This window comes from Drosophila arizonae, chromosome 4 (assembly GCF_054131065.1).
Source record: "Drosophila arizonae isolate 15081-1271.41 chromosome 4, UAZ_ARI_1.0, whole genome shotgun sequence".
Taxonomy (NCBI): Eukaryota; Metazoa; Arthropoda; class Insecta; order Diptera; family Drosophilidae; genus Drosophila; species Drosophila arizonae.
Genome location: NC_142924.1, coordinates 22,873,959 through 22,898,494, shown reverse-complemented (window position 1 = coordinate 22,898,494; position 24,536 = coordinate 22,873,959). Strand labels below are relative to the sequence as shown.

Genomic DNA, 24,536 nt, shown 5'->3' with positions numbered 1-24,536 from the left:
TATTTGCTTTTATTTAACGGAGAAGGTTTCTAGGCTTTGTATGGGCAGTACTTATATATTAACTCGCTGCTCATTAAAAGCACATAGATACATTGTTTAGCTATAAACATAAACAATAATTCAATTTAATGTAAATCGGAAAAGAGAAAATAAAAAGGAGCCAGCAAAAAACAGAGCATAATCAATGTCGTCTGTCTGAAAAAAACGGCAAGAGAGAGCTCCACTCACACACACACATACACACATACAGAGACACACACATGTATATAGACATCCCCAATATAGACAGAAGCAACTTGCAATGCTCGTATATCAGCATTGGAATCCACCCAGCAAACCCTAACAACGAAAACAATTTGGTAAGTTTTCGAAAATTTGCTGCACAAGCGACTGCGTCTCTCAGTGTATGTGTGTGCATGTGTTTGTGTGAGTGAGTAAGTGGGAGAGAGTCTAATCCTTCGAGCGGGACAGCAATACATTTTGGGAAGTCCATGTACAAAGCTTAGAAATAGACAGACAATAAAAGCTTCATGAAGCGCCATTGCCGCCATTTGCCATTTGCCACTGTGAGTGGGAGCGAGCAGGCGATAGAGCATCCATGAAGTTTCTGTTGATTTTTATCATTTATCGATTTCGAATTTGTGTCGAGGGACAATTTAGTAGATCCCATACCAACTGCGTGTCTCTATCTCTCTGTGTGTGTGTGTGTGTGTGTGTATTTCTATCTATGTGTGTGTACGTCTCTCTCCCGGACATTCATGAGGTGTCAGTTGAATAGGCGGCCTGCAGTCCAAACAATTTGATGGCCAACTCCACTGGCTGACTGGCTGACTGGGAGACTGGCTGTGTTTTTGGCATTGGCAGATTGGTATAGCTGCCCCAGCCTGTCATTGTCAGCCTAAATGCCCCGACAGCGGAGTAGGAGTCCATTGTGGGCTGGGCTCTGCAGACGGCTAACGAGTATATATTGCTATTTATGGCTATCACATATCCTCGTGCACGGCATTCTTCACGTTCCCCCAGGGGGCCTGGTCTCGCTATTAATTGATCGCCGTACAAGTGGTAAATGAAGCTGCGAAATTAGATCATAGAGTGACAGCGAATTAATTTGTTGGAGTACTATAAAAACGGAGTATGTAGCAGGTAAATCTAGGGGTCTTTTCCCTCTATATCTGTAGTAAAATTGAGTTAAAGCTAATATGAATCATAAAATAAATAAAATTAATTTATATTGAAACGTACTGAAACGTGGAACAATGTTTTAAGTTTTAGTCTGCTATAGGTCAACTGTTTAAACCGGCTTTAATATTTTCTTCATAATAACTATCGATAGGAAATAACTAGAAACAACGAGATTAAAGGAGATAATGTATTGTTTTACATAAATTTATGAAATTTAGCAAACATATCAAAAACGTATTTTGTATTGTTCATGGATATATCAGCTCGGGCTTTAAAAGAGATGGATTGATTGATTAGGGATAACTCGAGGTTCTAAGATGGGTGACAAGCAAAGAATGAACAAAGAATAATATATAGTATAATCAGATAATAAATATTTTTACTTGGAATTTATTATTGTTTTCCTTCTTAAACCTATGCAACTAAATGTCTCTGTAAAAGTTATTTATTGTAATAAAATAAATCCCATAAAAACATTTAAAATTTTTTTTTTTTATTTCAAACACATTCTATTTTAACTGCAATAAATAGTTTATCTGGAATTCAAAGACAAGCTTCTCTGGCATTTAATAGATCACATTCGCCCCTCAAATGATCCCATTCAAATTTTATGCAATTCCATTCATTTCATTCATCTGTTAGCTGAACAATTAAACAATTAATCAATTTTATTGACGTGCCTGACCCAAACATAGCAGAGCCGAGGCCGAGACCGAGACCGAGAAGTGGAATTCGCAAACCAAAAGACCCGCAGCAGCTTGCAATTTTTCAGCAAGCGGATTAACAAGCAGATCCTAACTCAAAATGATATACACTAGGGACACGTATGAGCGCTCGACCGAAATTCCGAATTCTATTAACCTCAGGCTCAATAAGCGGCTTAGGTGGACTTACCTGAAGTCGACAACGGAGCCGAGCTGAGCCGAGTTGAGCGAAAACCCCGACTTGGACACGTAGGATCGGCCACATATTCCATATACGCCTGCGCCTGCGCTTGCGTCTGCGCAGCTGGAACGAAATGCCAAATTCAATGGCAATTCACACTCGATCGCCAATTGCTGGAAGTTGACTTTGGGCGCGTACGCAAAACAAAGGCAAATTTCGGCTAACCAAAAGCAGGTCTGCTCGCAGCGGAAGTGTGCGGAAGTTGTCCATGAAAAGATCTGCAATGTAAAACGTGATCTTTGCTCTTTGCATGAGTCGGCAGATTGCCTCTGAAATGAACAACAAACTGAGAGTGATGCTGGAGAATCGAGACTCGCATTTAATAATTGATGTTTGATCTTGAATTTCACAACGTAATACGGCGGCTGTTTACTTTAGGGCGTACGAGTCCGCTAATGGCTCGTCGAGGCAATTATCGGCCGTATGCTAATGGTGTTTTGAATAGATCCGAGTCGGGTCAGTCCACTGGGCCCATTGTTTGCACACTATAGGCTAGAGGAGAGCTAGAAAAACTTAAAGCATGATAAATGTGGCTCCATTAGGCATGGCCCATACACAATGCGAGCGAGTTCGGTAGTTGCAACAGCAACAGAGTCGTTAGCTGACGATCCTAACAAGCCTAAGAGCAGTGAATAGAGCTCGACATCAAAGTACCTCATGGCCTCAACTTGTTGTTCTCCCTTAGATATTCACAGCTCTCGGTCCAAGTCGCTTGTATTCCCCATCTGCCCAAAGCTTAGGCATTCATAATTTGGTGCGGCTCATTGTTGCAGCAACCTGTTTCAATTTCATTCATTGGCTGTGCAAGTTTTTGTTCAACGATTTTTTGATTGACAGTTAATCAATCTTTGGATTTTCGTTGATTCTTTTCACACATTTCTCTATTCATTTCGGTTCCGTTTTGTCTGCACCTTGTTCGCCGCAGATTGAAACTCTTTGAGCTAATCCTGTTGACTGCAGTCAAGAATATTTTTGACAGATTGCCTGACTCCCTGGTTGACTTACTGACTCAGGCTTAAGCAGATTTCCGGTCTGTAATTGTTATGAGCCCTGAGCCCCGAGCCCTGAGCAGCAATTGTTTAGCTCGTGTGGGTGTTGCTGAGCCGATTTCAGCGTATAACTAACGTAGTCTTATGTATGTATGTATATGTAGAGATGATCTACCCATCAGTTCAAACACATTGTCTCATTTATTATTTATAATTTTATCATTTTATTCTTGATCAATTTGAAATAATTAAAATTAGCATTAAATTTAAATAAATTTTACATAATTTACTGCAGTATTTTATATTCAATATAATATAATTATTAGTTAAGGTTCTTCGCATTCCATTCTAGCTTTTACATTTATTATTATTTATATTTTAACTGATTTTTTAATGTTTTTCTTTTTCATTTCTTTTTTTTTTTTTTTTTTTTTTTTTTTTTTTTATTTGGGTCGCTTTAACTTTTTGTTTGTCACAAAGAAAAAACTATGAAACTAAATGTACAATATGTAATAAATTCAGTAAATTGTGTGACTTAAGACGACTTGGCATTAAGAGCCCGGCTATCAAATACAAAATACCTAAGTTCTATATATCTATGCACTTGGAGAATTAACATAAATATTTACACACACATTTGTATATGTGAAACAAGAGTGCGAAATCGAGGAAGAAATCAACTTGCGTAGCCTTAAAACTGACGTCTTCAGAAGACTGTAAAGTGGCAGAACCTTCTTTATAAATGTGGTTGTTGTTGTTGTAACTAGCTAATAAGAAGAGGAGGAAACGCTCGACAAATGTTGCGAACCTTTCGCTGTTTTAGAGTTTATTAGCTCTCTCATTTCTTGTTGTTGTTGTTGTAATTGTTGTTTGCTTTGTGTTTTACGTTTTCTTGCATTTATTTATTTATTTATGCTTGTTGCCATTTTGGTAAATTCGTTTTAATGACGATAATTATCCTGTGGGTGCTGCTGCTGGGAGCCCGGGCCGCTGCTGCGACTCCTCTTGCTCTGGGCGGGTGCCTCGCCCATGTCCAGGCTCTCGTTGTCGCTGTCCATGGTCTCGCTGCAGTCGCCGTCGTTGTCGCCACCCATGTCGTCCTGTTTCCGCTTGGCCGTTGCCATTTCCGCCGCATGACGCTTGCGCCATTTGGTGCGACGATTCTGAAACCAAACCTGCAAAATTCACAAATTGAAATGGTAAACTTTAGACTTTGCTGCGTATATACATGTGTGTGTGTATGGGTGTGTGTGTGTGTGTGGTTAGGCAATTAAAGTTTTAAGTAAGCGCAGCACAAACTTTCGTATGTAATTAGCCAGTCCAGCAGCAGCAGCAGCAGCAGCAGCCCACTGAGGCACACATTGTCAAAGTCATTAAGTCGAGGCCCGTCACCCATTCATTCAACAATGCCCGTCTCACAGCCCATAAGTCGCATCATCAACGCCGGTTAACCCTCAATTAAGACAATATTAAGCCCTGGACAGCGCTTGTGTTCCCAATGCCATTGCCGTTGCCGTGGCCGTTGCCGTTGCTGTTGCCATTGCCCAACAGCAGTTACACAAAAGCCAACAGCAGCAGCAGCAGCAGCAGGAGTAGCAGGAGTAGCAGCAAAAACTATGCAAAACCATGACTAACATCTTTGGTTGCGCTTCATTTTCCATTTTGCAACCGCGCGCCTCAGCTTCTGGCAACATATGTTGCATGCCCCACCCTCGCTTGAGCTCGCCCTTCCTCATCCTCTTTCCCTCCCTCTCTCTCTCTTTCTCTCTCTTGAAGGGGATTATTCTGCATAGGCCTAGACACGTTTTTTGCCTTGGCTTGCGGCGTGTGGCGTGTGGCATGTGCTGCTGCAAAATCGAGCATAATTTCTGCATTTGCTTGATGATGGAGCACTTTGCTCAAATCAAGCTAATCATCATCTTGTAAAATAGTGCAAGATATTTAATAAATATTTTTAACATTATATACATAATAAATATTATTTAATTGTACTTTAATCAACTGATATACGAGACAGTTTATAAAATAATATTTTTCATGAAAAGCAATTAGCTCTGCTACATTTTAATATAAATAATAAATATGTATATATGGTCAGGGCTATTGCCACTGCCTTCGCCGTGGCATGCGAAAATCAACGCTCGCAACGACCCAAAGGTGCAATTAAACCAGATACAACATAATTTACAGCTTCATTTGCACATTTGTGTAATTATTATTTGCAACATTATGCGAAATAAAAATACAATTATTATTTTTTCGTGTGTTGCCCCAAACTGCAGATTGGGGCATCTTTTTGGCACAGCGAAAGACAGAGACAGAGATAGAGAAAGAAAGGGAGGGGGAGGGGGAAAAGAGAGAGCCACAGACACGCTGGCTGGCAGGCTGGCAGGCAACAACATTAGTTGGCATCATTAAGGCTGCTTTTCATGGTCATTATTTTTTGGTAACAGCTGTGTCCATGTTGTTTGGGATTTGCTTGGCCAGAACGTGAACTTCAGCCCGTTTGCTTGAGGGCCTTGAGTGAATGCTCTCTCTCTCTCTTTGTATGTGTGTGCGTGTGTCCATCTGTCCGCTTGCGACATCATAACGATGTTGTATGCGTCATCTAGCACCCACTAAAGCATAGTTTCCAAGTGGAAGGCAACAGACTGTTGAATTCAAGACTTGTCACTAGCTTGCCGCATGAAATAACATGCTTTCAAATTTAAGGGAAAGTATCATAATGTTATTATAAAATAATGCTTTAAGGATGTTATGCTTATGGTAAACAGTTTTTTATGCTAATATCTGCAGGTAACATTCATCTGCGTGGAGAAATGCGCTAGGCTACGTTTTTGGCTGCCGGAAGAAGAAAAAGTATTTCCTTAAGTATTCCACTTTGGATTTACAACATCAATATTCACTAGAAAAGTATTTAGGAATGAGTTTACGTAAATATATATTCAGGAAAATGCTTGTGAAATATATAAAGAGATTCTTTCAGGTAGGTTAAATTTTAACTATTATGTTAGCATTAAATTGTAGTTTTTGTTGTATAATTTCAACAGAATCAGTATGCTTTGTTATTTATAATGAAATCTCAATTGAAGTACCTAAATATTGTGTTTTGGCATGTACGTCAAGTGATTCAAATAATTAGATCTTTAAAATAGTATATTTATAGGTGCGATCATACGGACAAAATAAATGCAAAATTTGATATATTATATTTCTAAAATAACTAGATCTTTAAACTAGTTGAGATATTATATATCTGTTTGATTTGTTTAATTTTTTGATATGTTTAAACTAAGTGAAATTATATAATACAAAGATAATATTTCGTTGCTTTTGGATAAGGATAGAATGCAATATGGCATTTCTCGAGTAAAATCTACTTTTTGGTTATGCGAACACTTTAGTTAAAAAAAAGAGCGAAAAAAGATTTTAATTTGACTAATAATGAATCTAATTGATCTTGATTAGCACTATAATTGGTGCATTGTTTAGATAATTACGTAGTCGCACAACTATTTTTATAAACATTTAACTACTTTTTACATGAACAGCCGCCCCTATTTTATCAAATACATAATATAGTAACTAACTAAGATCCTAGTCAGTCACTAATTGTATAGTGCCTCTCTGAAGCAATAAATACTGTGCTGTTGATCTGACCAAATGCTGCCTAGGATATGCACAATCGGTTTATTGTGGCCACCAAGCGAGATCAAGATCGCTTTAGAAACGGCAGAGGTAAAAGATTCAAGGAAAGACACACACATACACACGCACACACAGAGACACACACACTAGGAAATTTATGACAGGCAACATGTCAAAGTCAATCAAATATTGTGGCAATCAATTTGACGTGGTGGCAGCGTTACGCTTCGATAGCTGGCGGCATGGAGTAGTGGCAATGCCATATTGGATAGGTTTGTGCATGTTTGCATTCCGGGCACACGGATTTATTTATTGCGGCCAGGAGGCAATGCTATAAAACATATGCCAATGTTTTGGTCAAGCGGTGTCTGCTGCTCTGTAGTTTTTGTTTTTTGGCACCGCTGCGGGGCATCCGTCAGGTGTCGGTGGCCAGATAAGGATGAAAAGCGTTATGTAAATTTCATAGGAACGGATGGATGGTTGTCAAAATCAAAAACCTTTTTATTTCACTGGACACATACACTATTATGCATTTTGTCTCGGCGCTGGCAAATATATGACTCTGGCCAAATTGGAAATTTATTTGTTTACGCACGTCCTGTTCGAGCTGGTTTCGTTTCGTATCGGATCAGATCGCCATGGGTACTTAAAACTCATGAAAATTTACAGCATGGCTGCGCACACACCTTCCAAACCCTTAGACCTTCGCCCGCCCCTGATCGACTGACAAGTCGGAGCTGCGCTCCTTTTATTTCCTATTGGTTAACAAACATTTGTTGTTGTTGTTGTTTTTGTTGTAGTTCTGGTCTTTAAAAGTGGCTCGTAAATTTCAATTCGAGCTACGGGCTCACCCTTCCCTTTTATATGCGCTTATTCGTATAGGTATTTATGTGAGTTTCTGATTTATTTGCATTTTGTGGGCCATTAAGGTGCCGTCCCAGCGCCCATAAAATCCGCTTCTATTTGACTAATTGTGAGTCCAAAAACTGTATAAGAGTGTGTGTGTGCGCGCGCTAGTGTGTGGAGCAATGGCGCAGTCTTCGATGGAAGAGCTGCCCTGTCTCTTTCTCACTTTCTTTCTCCCTCACTCTCCCTGTCTTTTGAACTCTTTTGGGTGGTTCTTCATAGAATTTTCACTCCATTCATTAACACACAATCAAATCCATTAGCTGGCAACAATGGACCAGGCAGCTGGCGTATTCCATACGATTACCAAAAATCAATTAGACAATATTTCACATAACTGTCATAAGTTTTATGATCGACCTGGCCCATTGTCGACTTGTCGTTTCATTGCCTGATGCCTTTGACACTTTAGACAAACGCGTCGAATCGATTTGGTCCACAAGCTTTCGATATAAATGTGCTAATTATGCGGCAGGAGAAAAAAACAATATGAAAAATATTTTGAGAAATAAAAGAAAAAACCTAAGCCCATGCATGATCGAAGCTCATTTAAATGATGTCTGAAACTTAAGTTCTATTCGATATATCTATGAAATCGAAATCGAAATCTCAAATTAACATTTGACAGCTGCTCAAGCTGAGTTTATCTATATGTGAAATGTAGCTAAGCAGACCCACACAAGAGTCGGTGGCTGTCGCATGTGTTTACATGCCTGCACTCGGCAATCCAATGATTGGGGAAAATCTCATTCATTTATGCAAATGCTAAATCACGAAAAAGCTATAACAACGAATCATGCAATAATATTATGGCTTCCACTAACTACACAAGTCCATAAAGACGCAAGAGCTGGAATGTCATTAATAATGGACGCAGACGCTATAATTCACCGAGCGAGAGAGGGAGAGGGAGAGAGAGTTAGACGGCGTACCGTTATAAGAACGTACAAAATGGCGACCATTTGCATTAAATGATTGCCAAAATGAAATGTCCCTCATGCAGCTGTGGGCTGAGTCCGTGTGTGTTGCGTCCAAAAACGGTTTTAATTATGATAACAGCGCAATTATTCTTGTCAAGATCATTTGGCATACGCCCAGCAGCAGACACGCCCACACGCACACACACGCGCACACACATGCAGAGAGGGCGAGCGACTGTCTCCGACTGTTTTGCATTTTGTGTGCCCGTCATATTTCGGGTGGCTGTGTGCAGCTCTTGTTCTGTTTCTGTTTGTGTTTTTGTTTGTCAATTTGCATACTATCATCGTCATGGCTGTTTTTCATTTTCATCTGGAGAGAAGCTCTATGCTGTCCGCCCACACAAGCACACCCACACACAAAGAGAGAGACACAAACGCACACTAATTGAATATGTATGAAGCCGATGTTGTCGTCGTTGCGTCCTTGCACAGAATTTAATTTACACTCACCCAAAAGTCATGCAGTCATTTGGCATGTCTATCAGACAGAGGGCAACCCAATCCTGCTCTGCACTCATCCATCTCTGTGACCATTTGTACTCGTCATCAGACGCTTTCCATCTTTCGCTCTCTCTCTCTCTCTCTCTTTCACTCTCTAACTGTCTCTCTCTTTATCTCTGTCTCTGTTTCTGTCCCTGCACAAATGACGCATATTTAGCTGCAGCTCAAGCCATCAATCCTGCGCCATGCTCCCGTTCTACTCCGGAGTCTACATAGAAATTCGCTCGTTCCGTATGCCTCGCAATGCCAACGGCCTCATTCATTGGTAATTAATCATTTTACTCATCATAAACGTGATTTCTTATCACTCTGCCTATCTCGTAATCCAAGGACCTGATTTGTGCACAATTTGCCGCCGAGCGAGACATTTAAGGGCTGTTCTCAGCTAAGGGGGTTGTACTTATTAAGCTCTACAAATTGGTTGACAAATGTTACCATCTAACCTACTAATGAAATTGCAAATTACTGAAACTAAATGGATATTGTAGTTGGCAAAGAGTTCTTTGTAAAGCAGAAGTATGATTAGCTTAAAGTTTGTGGTTGTATTAAATGGACGCAATTTAAATATTTTCGACTATAATTAAATATGATTAATACGAATTCCAAAATTTTAGTTTTTGAATTTTAAGAAAATTTACTGAAGTCGAATTTTTTTTTTCTAAAAATGTTTCTTATGATAGAAATAATAAATGGATTCAATGAATATTATATTTGCTTTGAAATTAATTTAAAATTTCGTTAAAGTTCCACAAAAATGCGAAAAAAATAAAACAAATTTAATAAAAATTAAATTCATTCAATTTGATTTTTTCTAATAATTCAAATAATTTATAACATTTTTATAAAAGCCTTTTAGAAATGAGAGTACCTAATTCTGTTTGAATATCGTTTACTTTAGCTAATTTCTTCCATGTATGTAAATACGATATTCCCTGGAAGCGAACCTATCGTATATTTTACCTACTGCCTAAACAAAGCTAACAGCAAAAGCAATTAACTAGCTGGGCTTAGGGCTAATTTAAATTACAAACCCCACGAGATCCGAAAGTCGCGTCACACACGCGACTTACGGACCACGGCAGTGACACGTGCGTTTCTGGTAAGGATTACAGAAACGATGATGGCAATGGAGATGGGGATGGAGATGGGAATGGAGATGGGAATGGCGATGCCGCTCAACAAATTTGACGACACGAAGGATTTATATGTTGATAACATTTTACGGGCGGTTTAAGGGTGGTGGGGGAGTAAAAAACCGTCGACCTTTTGCAACAACTTTAAAATGTCGCGCATGGAATGGTTTTTTTTAAGGGCGGCTCGGACTGGCTTGAAGGTGGGGCAGACATGTGAACTAAGCCTTTAGGGCACCATCGACTGGTGCACCAAGGGGCAGACCATTGGCGCCATTTTGTTTTGCGGGCTTCGACAAAAAATAAACCAAAAATCCATGAGCTTTGCGTTTCAATAAAAATGCAAATTGCCACAAAAGTTAAGGGCGGTGTAATGCACAGTGGGCGGGGCTACAGGGGAAGGTTGAGCGTATCTTTTACCTCATGTTTGCTCGTTTGTTTGTTTGTTTCTCGTTTGTTTTTTGCAGTTGGGCAGTTTGGCGTCCTGTCGCCATTTTATGAGCATTTCATTTGCCTGAGCGAAATGTGGGGCGCTGCTTACCTTAACTTGCGACTCGGACATTCCTAAGGCATATGCGAGCTTGGCGCGCTCCGGCCCAGCCAGATACTTCGTCTGCTCGAACGTCTTCTCCAGCGCGAATATCTGCTGACCACTGAATGTTGGGCGGGTGTGTTTCTTCTTGCCATCCTTATCGTTGGATGGATGGTGCTGATGGGACTGGGACAAATTTGCAGACACTGGAAAGGATTAAAAAAGTACAAAAAATATTAAGATAAAAATCTATTTAGTCTAGAGTGTAAGCGTTCGTATATTTATAAATGTTGGTTTACCCTAAATTATTATTTTGAAATTATTAATAGAAATAAACAGCTTAGAAAGATGAAGAGAATAAAAAACATTTTAAAATCGTTCTTTTATGAAATGTAAATAAATGTAAAATAAAAAAGTTTTAATTTAAATTGTATAATGTTAACTGTAAAATGTAAAATGTAGACTGATATAAGGATCGAATTTAGTATAGAAAATGTAGAATTCAGACTAGTATAAAAATCGGCGATATTTATTAATAATGACAATATAATGCTGATCTCTCTTATATATATGTATATTTAAAACGATATTATTGATTGAACAGCATAAAAAAATAATAATATGTGAAATATTTGTTATATTTGAAGTAAAAGTTTGACTGATTTTTTTGTATTTTTATTTTAATTGATGTAGCTTTCTCTCTCACAAAAAAAATTTTAATATGTTATGATTGATATAAATATTAATAAATTCAAATACGGTTATATCTTGCAACCTTATAGAAATGCTGCCTTCATTTTAGACGGTATTCCCCGCAGCGAAACGTTACTTTTATGGCAATAATCAATTCATAAAAACATTTCACTTCCCAAACTTTGTTGAATTTACGTTTAAGAGTCGTGTTTACAAGTTCCAAAAAGTTGGGACAATTTAAGATGATTTAATTATGAAACAATTTCATGAAATTTATCGAGATTATAATGTCCTTAAAATAAAGTTGGCAAGGTAAGAGGATCGCTCTTATTGCTGTCGTTGTTGCTGTTGTTTTTGTTGTTGCTGTTGTTGTTGCTGTTGTCGTTGTGGCAAAGTTTTTTGACATTTATTAATTGTTTATGGCGCGCGCATTTGGCGACAGCTGCGAATTTTGGAGCGCGGTGGTTGAGGAATCGCTTTTGTGGGTTATTGGGGTTGTTATTGGACGTTATACACACATATATATCTCTATGTATATAGGTATATATATCTTTATAGAAGCGTGTCTTAGTGCAGGTAGAAAATATGGAAGCATTGTGCCCAATGGAAAATCTAATCTAATTTGTTTTTGGCCATTCATTTTTGCCAGATCCGCATAACAATTAGACACTAATTACGCTCACAACTAAAGAGTGGCCCACGATGTGGGGCCTGGGCACACGTTGCGACAATTAACAAACCCAAATTGACCACAGAATTTATGGGAGCAACTGAGCGTTGGGTCCGTGGGACCTCGGGCTTTCATTAAAATCAATTAGCCAAAACGACAACGACGCTGACGACAAGAGGCCAATAAAAGCTGGGACCACGCCCCCTCCACTAGAGCATGAACAACCGACCGCCCTCGCCATCCCCCACCACCCAGAAGGCTCGTAAAGGCAGTCAAGTGGACAGAGGCTGGGTGGTGGTCATAAAATTAAACGGTAGCAGTTGACTCGTTCTCTCTCGCTCTTGCTTTTGCTCTCTCTCTGTCTCTGTCTCTTTCTCTAGAAGTGTGGGTGGGTGGTCTGCACAGCCCTTATGCCGTTCTCTTTGTTTGGTGTGTGCGTGTGTGTGTGTGTGTGCTTTCAATTAATGTCACCCCATTATTAAATGATCCCTAATTATGTGAAATGATTTGACTAAATATGCACAGGGCGCGCCTAGCGCTAGGTAAAAATGCGATGCCCAAATTCTACACCAGCCTAGTGGGTGGCATTTCTGTCAGTGTGTGTGTGAGGGTTGAAGGGTCCGCTTCTGTTGTGTGTACCGCTTGAGACTTAAATTTACATCAAATATACGAGCTGGACGCTTTTTACTCTGGAGTAGTTCTCATGAAACTTGGGCTCCCTTTATGATACTTCGGTGCATTTTGTCTAATATTATCATTATTTAAATTATGACAGCTTGGCTGTGTGTATGTGTGTGTGTGTTTGATGTGAGCTCAGCACGAGATGTGGTTGAAATAACGTGCAAAGCTAAAGTTGTTAACAATACGACAAAAACCCTCTGAGCTTAAGCCCAATGAAACCCAAAATTCCAATTAAAATTAGTCTATTAATGAAACAGAAAACCAAAACATTTCTTTAGCAGAACAAGAGTCAAAAGTTATGTTGCGAATAGAAATTATTTGAATGAAATCTTGCAGTATATGTATTATATAAATTGATATTTTAATATTATATAAATAATTAAGTTTTCAACCCCTGCACGAATTGCATCCACATTGATTCTGGTTTGAGTTGGAATGTTGTTGGAATCTACAAATTCTTTGAGTTGAAGAAAAAATTGTTTACTTCTTTATACCTATGTATTAAACAAGAGATTTTAATAGTAAAGCTAACAATAAAGGCATAAAATCAATTTAATATAGTTTCGGTAGATCCTATCGGTAGATCTCAATTAAATGGAATACAGGCATCAATAGTTTAATTACCAAATATTAATTAATACTAAATATTTTATGTACCATTTATTTCGATACTCCCACATTTCTCATGCTCATCATTTGACTCGCTCCATGACTTTATCACCGTTCGATTGTCGTATAAAAAGACACATCTCTTATAATATATTCACAGCTTTCATTCATTACATCCTTAGCTCAGCTGCAACTGCAGAAAGCAATTGCAATGCACAACAAACAAAAGAGAGAAAGAGAGAGAGAGAGAGAGAGAGAGAGAAAAGCTAAATAACAGCGTAACAAAATAAATATGAGCCATAAAATGTATTTCATACTTCTTCACAGACAATTCGTAAGCTTAACAAGCTATGAAAAACTTTTGGAGTGAGAGGGTGTCAAGGAACAAGGCCAAGCCTGGCTCGTAACAAGCCTAATCCCTAGCGGCGATATGGGGCTTGTGTGGCATATTGAATACTCTTCCCAATGAAAATTTGTATAATGGAAGAGAACTTTCTGAAGATATGACAGAAGAGTCTATAGTAGTAAAAGTAATAATATATCATATAAACTTGAATTTCTTTAAATTAATTTAGCTGACATTAAATTCAATGCATTTTTCTAGAGTATTAGAAAATGTTATCACTGATCATTATTTCCTTTTCGTTTTTTGTTTTTGTCGCGAGTTTCGCTTCTCCTTCACTCTCGCTCTTGGCGCTTGTCTCTTTTTATCCATCCATTGGCCCTGCAGCTGCGTCCCAAGAACCCTCATAAATAACCGACAAATATGAAGCGTTTATTTGCTCATGTCCGGGCCCTCACGCAGTGCAACAAAACGAAAAAGGAATTGGCAGTGGAAATGGCAAAGGCAAAGGCAATGGCAATGGCAATGGCAGCAGGCTCGCCTTCTAAAGCCCTTGTAGCTCCCCCTAGCTGTTGCCTTAGCCTGTGCCAGTTGTCTATAATCGCATAAGTCACCCTGTTGCCAACGCTGCATTTGCACTTTTCTGCTCGTATTTTTTGTTGTTGTTGTTGCTTTGTTCACGTCCAAATATTTTTCGCCTACTTCTCTATTTTTTGTTGTTGCTCTTTTTTTTATGGCATTAATATTTTCGGTTTGGGATTTTGCTTTTATACGCTATTGATATTAATAATGTTGGACGAAGGGGCGCGATAGGTGGGCGTGTCATGTTTTGGCTAACTGCTGCTGCTGCCTTATTGAAAATATTAAAAAGTCATTTGTAACAGGCGCGTGAGAGCCAGAGCATGTGCAGAGGCGACAATGGCAACTGTTGATAGACAAACAATAAAATGGCAACAATGAAACAAACTGAGTTTTCGCTTGCACAATTTTACTTGGCACAAAGCAAAGTCAGAAATATGGGTTAAATTCAACGACAAATGTATCTGATTCTTTAGAAAAATATTGCCTGGTTATTGAAGTAAATGAGATTCTTTATTTATATAATAAATACTTCGTATATTTTTTATCAAAAATATATTTAGCTTAATAATTTGAATAGGCATTTGCAGATAAATAGAAATAAAGTCGAGTCCGATAATTCGAAATGGCAAGGGGAGCAGTTTTTTTTCGATTTACACAAAAATTAATTAATTAATTAAATTAATATTCTTGACAATTATCGAGAACGAATTTTTTTTTTTTGGGGCATAGAATTTTTTTTTTTTCAAATTTATCGCGATATTCGACTTAGCGGGGTACAAATTATCGAGACGCGACTGTATATTATTTTTCAAATATATATTATTTTTCAAATCCATCGATATAAAGTCTACAGATTGGAATATGAATCCATGACCCTATATCTTTCCTTAGCCTATGGTAAATCATATCAGATGTCAGATATTTAAAGCTAAATTCAAAACTAGACTAATATATATAAATTAAGTAGGTCAATTCAGACAGTCAATTCCGTAACCAGATTTGGTGTGTATCAAAATGTTTTATACAAACTATGTCAATTCAAACATCAACCATGGCAATCCACAATAATAACTAAATCCTCCAGGACATGAATATTTACCTATATAACGCGCTTTGACAATCTTGTAAAATGTCTGTGCCAATTAGCAGAGTAAACACAGCAATGAATCCTTACGTTAAATAAACCTCGCTCTCTACCTAGTTAGCATCGCTCATTAAGTGGATTCGTTCTGCATTGTATATTGCGGCTTCAGCTTCATTGCATTGTTTTATTGCCTGTTTTATGGGCGATTATGTGCTTAAAGCACAAGTTCTTCGGCCAGCGATTAGGAGGACGACAAAATGCGCCACTTGAATTTTAATTAAACGCAACAGCTAGCAAAAGGTTTAAGCACAGCTCTTGACTATCTGCCTCTATCTCTCGCTCGCCCTGTCTGTCCCTTTCTGTATTTCCCTCTTGCCGGCAGCCGTAACTTTTTATTTGGGCCTCGTTGCTGCTGTCTTCATTAAGCTTAATGAATTGTGTCAAATGTAGACAGCGCTTTCAGTTGGTCAGCCGTTGGTTAACTTGGTTTTTGCTGTCTTTGACTATATACGGCTAGTTGGCTTATCTGACAGCTGTATAACTGGCAGTAGTTTCAGCTGCTGCTACCTTTTATGATATACTTGAACGCATTTTACTTTGTACCCCATATTTACTTTTTGTATTCAAGTTAATTATTTTACTGGCTTCCTATGAGAGTCAGTCCGATGAAGAAAAGAGAGAGCGAGTCGGGTGACAGAATGTGAGAAAACTATCTAGTATCTAGTATCTAGTATCTAGTATCTAGTATCTAGTATCTAGTATCTAGTATCTAGTATCTAGTATCTAGTATCTAGTATCTAGTATCTAGTATCTAGTATCTAGTATCTAGTATCTAGTATCTAGTATCTAGTATCTAGTATCTAGTATCTAGTATCTAGTATCTAGTATCTAGTATCTAGTATCTAGTATCTAGTATCTAGTATCTAGTATCTTGTATCTAGTATCTAGTATCTAGTATCTAGTATCTAGTATCTAGTATCTAGTATCTATCACTCTTCTTGACTTTGTTGTAAAACAATAACAAGATAAAAAACAATTCAAAACAAATGTTTCACTCGCTTGTCAATGGTTTTTCCTCATTGTTTTCACATGATTTTTCAAGCCGAAACATTGTCATATATTCCACATTTTCGGCACATTTACATAAAACACAAAATGATGGCTCTGTGTGCGCTTATTATTTACATAAAAATTGTATATTTATTTATTTATTATTTGTATATACATATTATGGCTGCCCGCCGATGTCGACGAATATGCGACAGCTGCTCAGCCAGACAGAGCGAAGGGAGCAAAGAAAAACTTTTACCGGAAAAAGTGAATGTTGTTATATCGCTGGCTGTCTACGGCTGTGTGTGTGTGTGTGTGTGTGTGTGTGTGTGTGTGTGTGTGTCTGTGTGTTTGTGAGCTCTATATAAATGTTGGGTATATATAGTATGTAGCTGTGTATGTGGCATGGGTGGCAGATAGGCATAAGATAAGGGCAGACGCAGACGCTACAAGAATATGTTGCCACATTATTATCTAGACGAACCTACAACAACATCAACAACAAATGGAGGCTGAGCAGTATGCCAAAACGGGGCAGCTGCGAGTGTGTGTGTGCGTCTGCGTCTGTGTGTGTGTGTTTATGTGCTTGTAGGCTGTCATGTTAACAAGGCAGCAAAAGCTTTATATGTTCGTGGATTGTTCACATGGCTGTATGTCTTTGCGTGTGCTTGTGTTAGTTTTTATGTGTGCATGTGCTTGTGTCTGTTGTTTTATGCGAAAGCTGCGCACAGGACATCGCACCAAAAATGGCGGCGTCTGAGTTTCACTCATTTGAATTTATATGTGCGCACAAAAGTATGCCATGCACTCGGTTATGATTTCATTGTCATATTATTTTGATTGTTATTTGTTGTATGTGTTAACACTTAAATGTTTTAATTAATAATTCTTTTAAGTTGAAGTTTTGTTTATTTCAATATATTTGCTAGGTAAATAACATACAATGTTATATGTGATCAATTTTCGATTGTTTAAAAATATTTAATCGATTTGATATGTTTAAAATATTTTTTTTTTTTATATATATTTATTAAGTGCAGAACCGGTACATCAAAAATAGAACCATAACAACACAGGGAAGGTAAATTAATAATAGAGTCGAACCCCATACCGAGTTATGGGGATTTTAAGTTGTGGAGGTTTTACTATTGTCCAATAGTTTTGGCAAAGCCTTGCCGTTTGAGTCTTCTTAGAGGTCTGTCTGGCAGGTAACAGTCCTCTTGCGAGTAGATTGCGGTGTCTCAACAGTCTTTAAAATATTTAAAAGCTTTTTTTTATGTGATTATATTAATTATCATTCCATTATTTTAATTTATATTAATAATATAATATTTAAATATTTTACACATTTATTGATTGGGTCCATCACAAATTGAGTTCTCCCTACCACACTTTTTTTATGATAAATAAATGCTCATGTGCTTTTATCGCTTTTTATTAATATTTGCAATGCAATTCATTGCATAATTGTGAGTTTCGACGAGTTCATTGCAATTTTTATGGCCTGGGGTGCACATTGTTTAATCAGTCACCCATTCAATCGAATAGAACTTCATATAATATCATATTAGACAACATTAATAAGGTCTCTATCAATTTTATCTATCGTATTGAGAGCGAATTGGCAATGCATTAGGGAATATCATGGGTAAGGTTAGTTATCATGATTTATAATATAGGTAAATACAACCGTCGTTATCAACAATATCAATAGGTAGTAGAAAAAGGGATTTGATATCATGAATTAGTAATAAAGGGCCGCAACTTGTTTGTACTATGTTTGGGTGAAGCTTATGGTATTCTACGGAGTATACACTTATTTATTAAATTTTATTAAATAATATAACATTTTATATGAATAAAATATGCTGTAACAGATTACCAAGTGGAAACATATTTAGAAAAATCTCATTAGGGATATTTTTGTTCTAATTTATTGTTTATCTTGAAAAATCAACAAATTCTACTCCAGGGTTCACTGTGATGCCTGCGAATGACTGTGGCTACTGGTTGGATCTGGGCTTGGGTATTTAGCAATTAATTCATTAAATTCTAGCAATCTAACTAATAATCGAGCTTTAGTAATCCCCAAATTTCATTACTATATTCTTAAGCTGAAATTCCGCATTGCTTTAAGAAGAAGGTCATTGAGACAACTGCTTCATGCAGCTCGGCTGCTGAACTTGCTGGCCAGCTCGTTCTTCAGAGTAGAGCTCTACACTGTTTGGCAAATCAATTGAAACAATATTTACTTAATCGCAGCAGCTACCAAGCATTCCGAGATACACTTCAGAAATCGAGTCGAACACAAGACAAACATTTCTCTTCTGTAGCGCTCTCTGGCGATCTCGTTACTAATTCAATAAGAAAATTATGTTCAATTTCCGACTTAAGCCCAGCTAGCAAAATGTGCACCGTCACGGGCGCAATTAAAAGCCAAACAGCAGCTGACTCCGCTGACTTCTCAGTGACTGCTTCAGTGTGATGGCCTGGCAGTAGCCACAACACTAAATCAAATCAAATCAAATCAATTGCCATTGCGAACGATCATTAACCACCAGAGAGTGTGTGAGAGCGAGGGAGATAGAGAGAAGAGATTGAGCGGGAAGGGGCGTTTAAATAAATAAACAATGTGAAAACGAGTTCGAGCTCGAGTTGATGCTGGTGTTGGGCGATTACTTAATGAGCTTAGGTGTGAAGTGTGGAGCAGAGCAGACGAACGGCAACGGCAACGGCAGCGGGAGTGGGAGCGGAACCTTATAAATAGATGTAATAATGAAGTAACCAGATCCAGAGAATCATTACCCCAACGAGGCTGAACGATGCTCGATGCCTGATGCTCGATGCTCGAAAGCGAAAGATGCGAGTAAATTAATTTTTCATATGGCTTTTCAGTTAAATAAATTCTTCTTTTATGTGCAGTCATTGTCAGCTGTATGAATCGATCGTTGGATGCGTCCATCTCCGATCTCCGATCTCCAATCTCCGATCGCTGATCGCTGATCGTGTTAAAGTGATTCCCTTTATTTGTATTTCTCGTCTTCTGCTTTTATTTTTGCTGCCAGTTCTTTTAATGAGCTCGACAATGCGCCATGGGCCGTGGGCCGTGGGCCATGCACTAAGCACATTGGACGCGTCGCATTGGTAATCACTTGAGTAGCGATCCATGATCATTAGGGGCAGCTGCCTCATTCGCTGCGCTTTGTTAACGGTATCAACAGGAAGTCGATCGGGCCTCAATGAAGCTCGAGGTGTGGCTTTCATTGTTGACAGATCATCGGGCTGGCCTCGCCACAATTGTAACCAAATTACGTGCTACCGCAGCACTGAATGCACTGAATAATTGTTCAACAGTTCCCCACACACACTCACACAAACACACACATATACAATTTCTGTAAGGTGCTTGATATGTGCAAATTAGTGCACATATTCAGATATTGAATTCAATCACTTACTTGTATTTGATAGACGCTCTCGCCACGCTATCGGATTGGCCACCAGACCCTGCAGGCCCGGCCAGTACAGATGCGTGCGATCCACAATGTGTCCGGCGTGCGTCTTCAGTGGCGCTCCCTGGCTCTGCGACAGATATTGGGCCATGCCCGCCGCAGCAGCGGCTATGGAGAAACGTGGAATGCCAGCTGGAAGAAAATTATTTAAATAATTTACAGGAAATATGGTTCAGACTCATAAAACTATTAGTAATTATATTTTAAATGTATTTAAAAAATAAAAAATAATAAAAAATTTTTGCTGAATTAGCTTCTATATATTTAATGAAATATTAAAATAAATTTTTCTGTGCACATATTTTTAAAATCAGCTTAATCCACTACCTTCTTTTTCTTCAACTTCGAGCTCTACATCACTGTGCGTTATATAGTAAAAAAGACCTAAGTTTTGTACTTAATACATCCATCTGGTTTTACATATACAAGTTAATTTTATTTTCACATCCATATGAATATAAATCAATATGCTTTAATCTAACGTTTAGCCAATTCAATAGCTTTCATTAGATAACATGGAATTGCTAGGAGATATTGCGATTCCCTTAATAATCAAGAGATGTCCGCTAATTTATCTATTAGGCTTATTTGCTGTTTATTTATTTATTATTACTATTATATTTGTATTTTATTTTCTTTAATTTGTTTTTATTAATTTATTTTTATTTTTATTTATTTATTTTTTTTTTTTTGTGTAATTATATGGTATTATTGTTTAGTATAACTATTAAGTTGATTCAAGTTTACATGATGAATGTTTTCATTTTTGATATCACACCTAAATGTACCTTAACTCTCCCAGCTTACAAACATGTCTATATAAGTGAATTATCATAAAACTATCGAATAATTATAAACGTTCATTAAACTTTATTTGTAACCTTCTAAATATATGAAACTATTCATAAGCGAATCGAAACGCGAAGACCCCAAGAATTACCTATGTCTTAGCCATTTGGCAACTCATTGTGTTTAGAACTTGAAACATGTAAACGATTTCATCGAATGAATTCGATGCTATTAAATAATTTGTCACGAAAAGAATAAAAAGATTTGTGCTTTTGGTTAACAATACAAAACTAGCAGCAAAATGAAATGAAATCACATAAACGCCCTCGTTAAAATTAATTAAAAGTTTTATGGTAAATTGTCAACGCCCTGTCGCATAGGTGCCCACCTCCTCCGCCTCTCCCGCCTCCTCAACCTCCTCTTGGCCAGCTGGTGGCCCATGCCTACTCGCCTACACCACTTTTTTGATTACGAGCAAATGTTGACCCACTCCTTATTGGTCTGGCTGTCGGTCTCGGTCTCGGCTCTGTCATGCCCCACAATTGGGCTACATTTAACTGTCGAAAAATTGAAATCATTTCAATGAAACGGCAAAGTCATATATGTATGTGGTATATGCCTCTCCCTCCTCCTCCTCCTCCACCTCCTCCTTTCGTTGTCGTTTCGCCCTGCTTTTCGTGTGTCATTTTGATTTAATTACAAACAATTTGACAACTAATTGCTAAACGTTTAAGTATCGCATTACGCTTTGCGTCATTTTGCAATTTCGATATTATATGATTTTTGGGAATTGTGTCCAATAAAATGCTATCAACTCTGTCATCTGCTTAGCTGTGAGGGGAAAGGGTTGAAGGTGCTCTCAATAGCTGTTGTTGTTGTTGTATTTGTTATTGCTATTTCATTGTGGAATCACGTCAAACCGGATTCATGCAGACAAAACAAAACATTTTTGGTTGGAATTTTTGTGAGCGAAGCAGCTCCTAAAGCGTTTCAAATAATTTTTGGGCCGTGCATAATGTCAATTCAATACATTCGCATTGCATAATGATGCACAAATAAATATATGTGTATATATTTGATTATTGAATTTTTAATGGTTATCAAACCTGTGGCTATGAACATCTTCGAGCTGCAATAAGAATTTGTTTGGACTGACTAAATATATTAGGCAAGATTTCTGCATAGGAAGGTTTGGCTTGAATATTTTCAATTTCATTTTATTTATCTATTTTAATTTTTATAACATCCTCAAATTGATTTAAAATTTGATATTATTTCATTAATAGCTTTCAAAAAAGTTTAATTATTATTATATATAAACTATTTTACATATTTAAAATTAAAGCAATGTATTAATATAATATAGCTGCTCAGATAAGTTTTTATTTTTTTCAATTAAACTAGTTTTTAGTTAGACATTCCTTTCGTTAAAAATCTATTTTTGGACATGAAATTTGCTTAATAGAAATTTTTTATAATATGAACACAAAATATACATAAACACACATATCTTAAAGTTTTAGTAATTTACCAATTCAAATCCATTTCGGAATAATTTGAGCAATTTTTTAAAACTAATCAATGTGGGACTAATATCTGATACAGTAAGAGACTCGATAATTTGCACTCCGCTAAATCAAATATCGCGATAAATCGAGAGGAAAATCAATCACCTCGAAAAAATAATTTGAATATCGGTGTAATTCCAAAAAAAAAAAAAAAAAAAACTGATCCCCTTACCATTTCGAATTATCGGGGCTCGACTGTACTATTTCTCTATCTAATCTAAGTATATGTTATAAGGAAAAAAAGAAAAATACTCAACTATTACTAATACTGCATAGATTTAACACTGAATAGATTCTCACTCTTATGCACAGAGTGCGATCTACTCAAATTCAATAGAAGTTCAATTAAATACCTAAATTATATATAATTAATAATCTTGAGAGCTGCTCTAACTTACCTCCCGTTAAAGCACTTAGACCCGCCGATGTAACGGGCGGCGGCTTCGATAGTATCGTATCGATGCCATGTGGGTTGGCGGCGCCCTGAGTATTTGTTGTCGTCGAGCTGCTCGAGCTGGACGAGCCCGTCACCCGCTCACTGATCAGGTGCGAGTTGGGACTGTGTCCATAGACCAGGCCATTGCCAGCGGAGCCGATGCCGCTGCCGGCGCCAGAGCCGACGCCTTGTGCAGTCTTCATTTCTGTGGTCATGGAATGCAGCGCCGCCAGCGGCGGACCCAAGAAACTCAATGGCAGCTTGTGCTCCATGTTGTTGTTGTTATTGTGGTTGCTGTTGTGGTTATTATTGTTGGGATGGCTGCCGCTGTTGTTGTTGTTGTTATTGTGCAGGCTGAGCGGATTGAGGCCACTGCTTGGATGCTGATACTTGCGACTGGTCAAGTTCTCCGGACTGTAGTCAGATGGCGGCGGGCTGGACCCACTGTTCTGGCAATGCTCCTCACCGCCGCTGCTGCGCTGGCTCAATGCAAAGGACTTGGCACTGTCGACGCCGGGACTGGAGTTGTGCTCGTACCGCGGCGAGGGCGACGACTCCGAGTGCAAACGCGAGGAGGCTGGTGGCGGCGTTGTCGAGGGCGAATCCTCTGCTGAAGACTTGGCCTCCGTTAGCCGTGCACCGACTCCGCCGCCGTGCGCCGCCTTCAGCAGCATCAGTGGGCTGTTGTTGTTATTGTTGTTGTTGCTGCTGGCATAGGCAGCCGCCGCTGCCGCCGCACTATGGTAGTCGGCCAGCTGCTGCTGGTAGTCCGCCGCGGCCATCGCATGTGCATGAACATCGGCGAATCCATTGCTCAGTCCCGCGGCAGCCGCTGCGGCCAGGTGATGGCGCTGCGCCGCCGACGGCGGACTGCTCTGGGAGGCAGCGGCGAAGCTGTGATGGCGCATGTAGGGATTTATTAGATCCATGTCGGGATCGGTGCTGGGCGAGGAGTGTACGTAGTCGAGCGAGGGCACGCACTCCGCTGCGTTGACCGGATTCGGAACGGGCACGTCTGTGGGCAGGCGATGATAGAAGCTAGGCGGCAGGGCTAGATTGAAGGCCGAATTGGCCGATAGCTGGAAGGTTTGGGCTAGTTGCTTGGCTGCCGATGCCGGTGTGGGCGATGGGTTGTTGCTGCTGCAACTGCCACCCGCGGGTGTAGCGTGCAGGAATGGACTACCCAGCTTGTTTTATTGTATGGAAAACGCGTTGCACTCAGAAGAAGTTTGGCTAAGCGAGCTCTATTTGGCTAACTGTGCTTTCTTCACGAACAGTTTGGTCGAAACGATCACACAAGATGAACGAACATTAATTCAATTTTGCTGTTCAAACTTTTCTTTCAAGGGGTTCAGTTCACTGGAAAACTCTTAGCACTCGTTGGCCCGCCTTGGCTCCATTTGCGAACACGAATTTCCGCAATTTCTGTCAACTTTGCGTGGGCTTGGATCGAGAGAGGCGCGCGCGCGTGTCCGCTTGTTTAGGCCTAAGACTAACGAATGATTTCGAAATTGACTCGAACGACTTCACTTCACATGGTGACCCGCACGCAGCGCTGGGCAATCTCGGCGGCAGCAGCAGTCGCAATTGTCTGAGCAACCCTGTTCCGGCCCGTTGGTTGCTCTTTTCCACTCATTCGAAGGCAGCATCCCGCAAGAGAGAGCAAGACACAGATACCAAACAAGCAGTTGTATTGTTCTCTCCTT

At 38.8% G+C, this 24,536-nt stretch overlaps 1 protein-coding gene across 1 annotated transcript; it reads right to left on the bottom strand.

The window, feature by feature from the left end:
- Positions 1-2,853: 2,853 nt before the first annotated feature.
- Positions 2,854-24,405, bottom strand: HGTX (HGTX homeodomain transcription factor). Its single transcript, XM_018009010.2, has 4 exons — positions 22,793-24,405; positions 19,984-20,169; positions 10,823-11,019; positions 2,854-4,291 (listed from the first exon to the last, which is right to left on the bottom strand). Exons 1-4 carry the CDS (start codon positions 23,757-23,759, stop codon positions 4,058-4,060), a joined length of 1,584 nt encoding a protein of 527 aa, XP_017864499.1. The 5' UTR covers positions 23,760-24,405; the 3' UTR covers positions 2,854-4,057.
- Between the last annotated feature and the right edge of the window lie 131 nt (positions 24,406-24,536).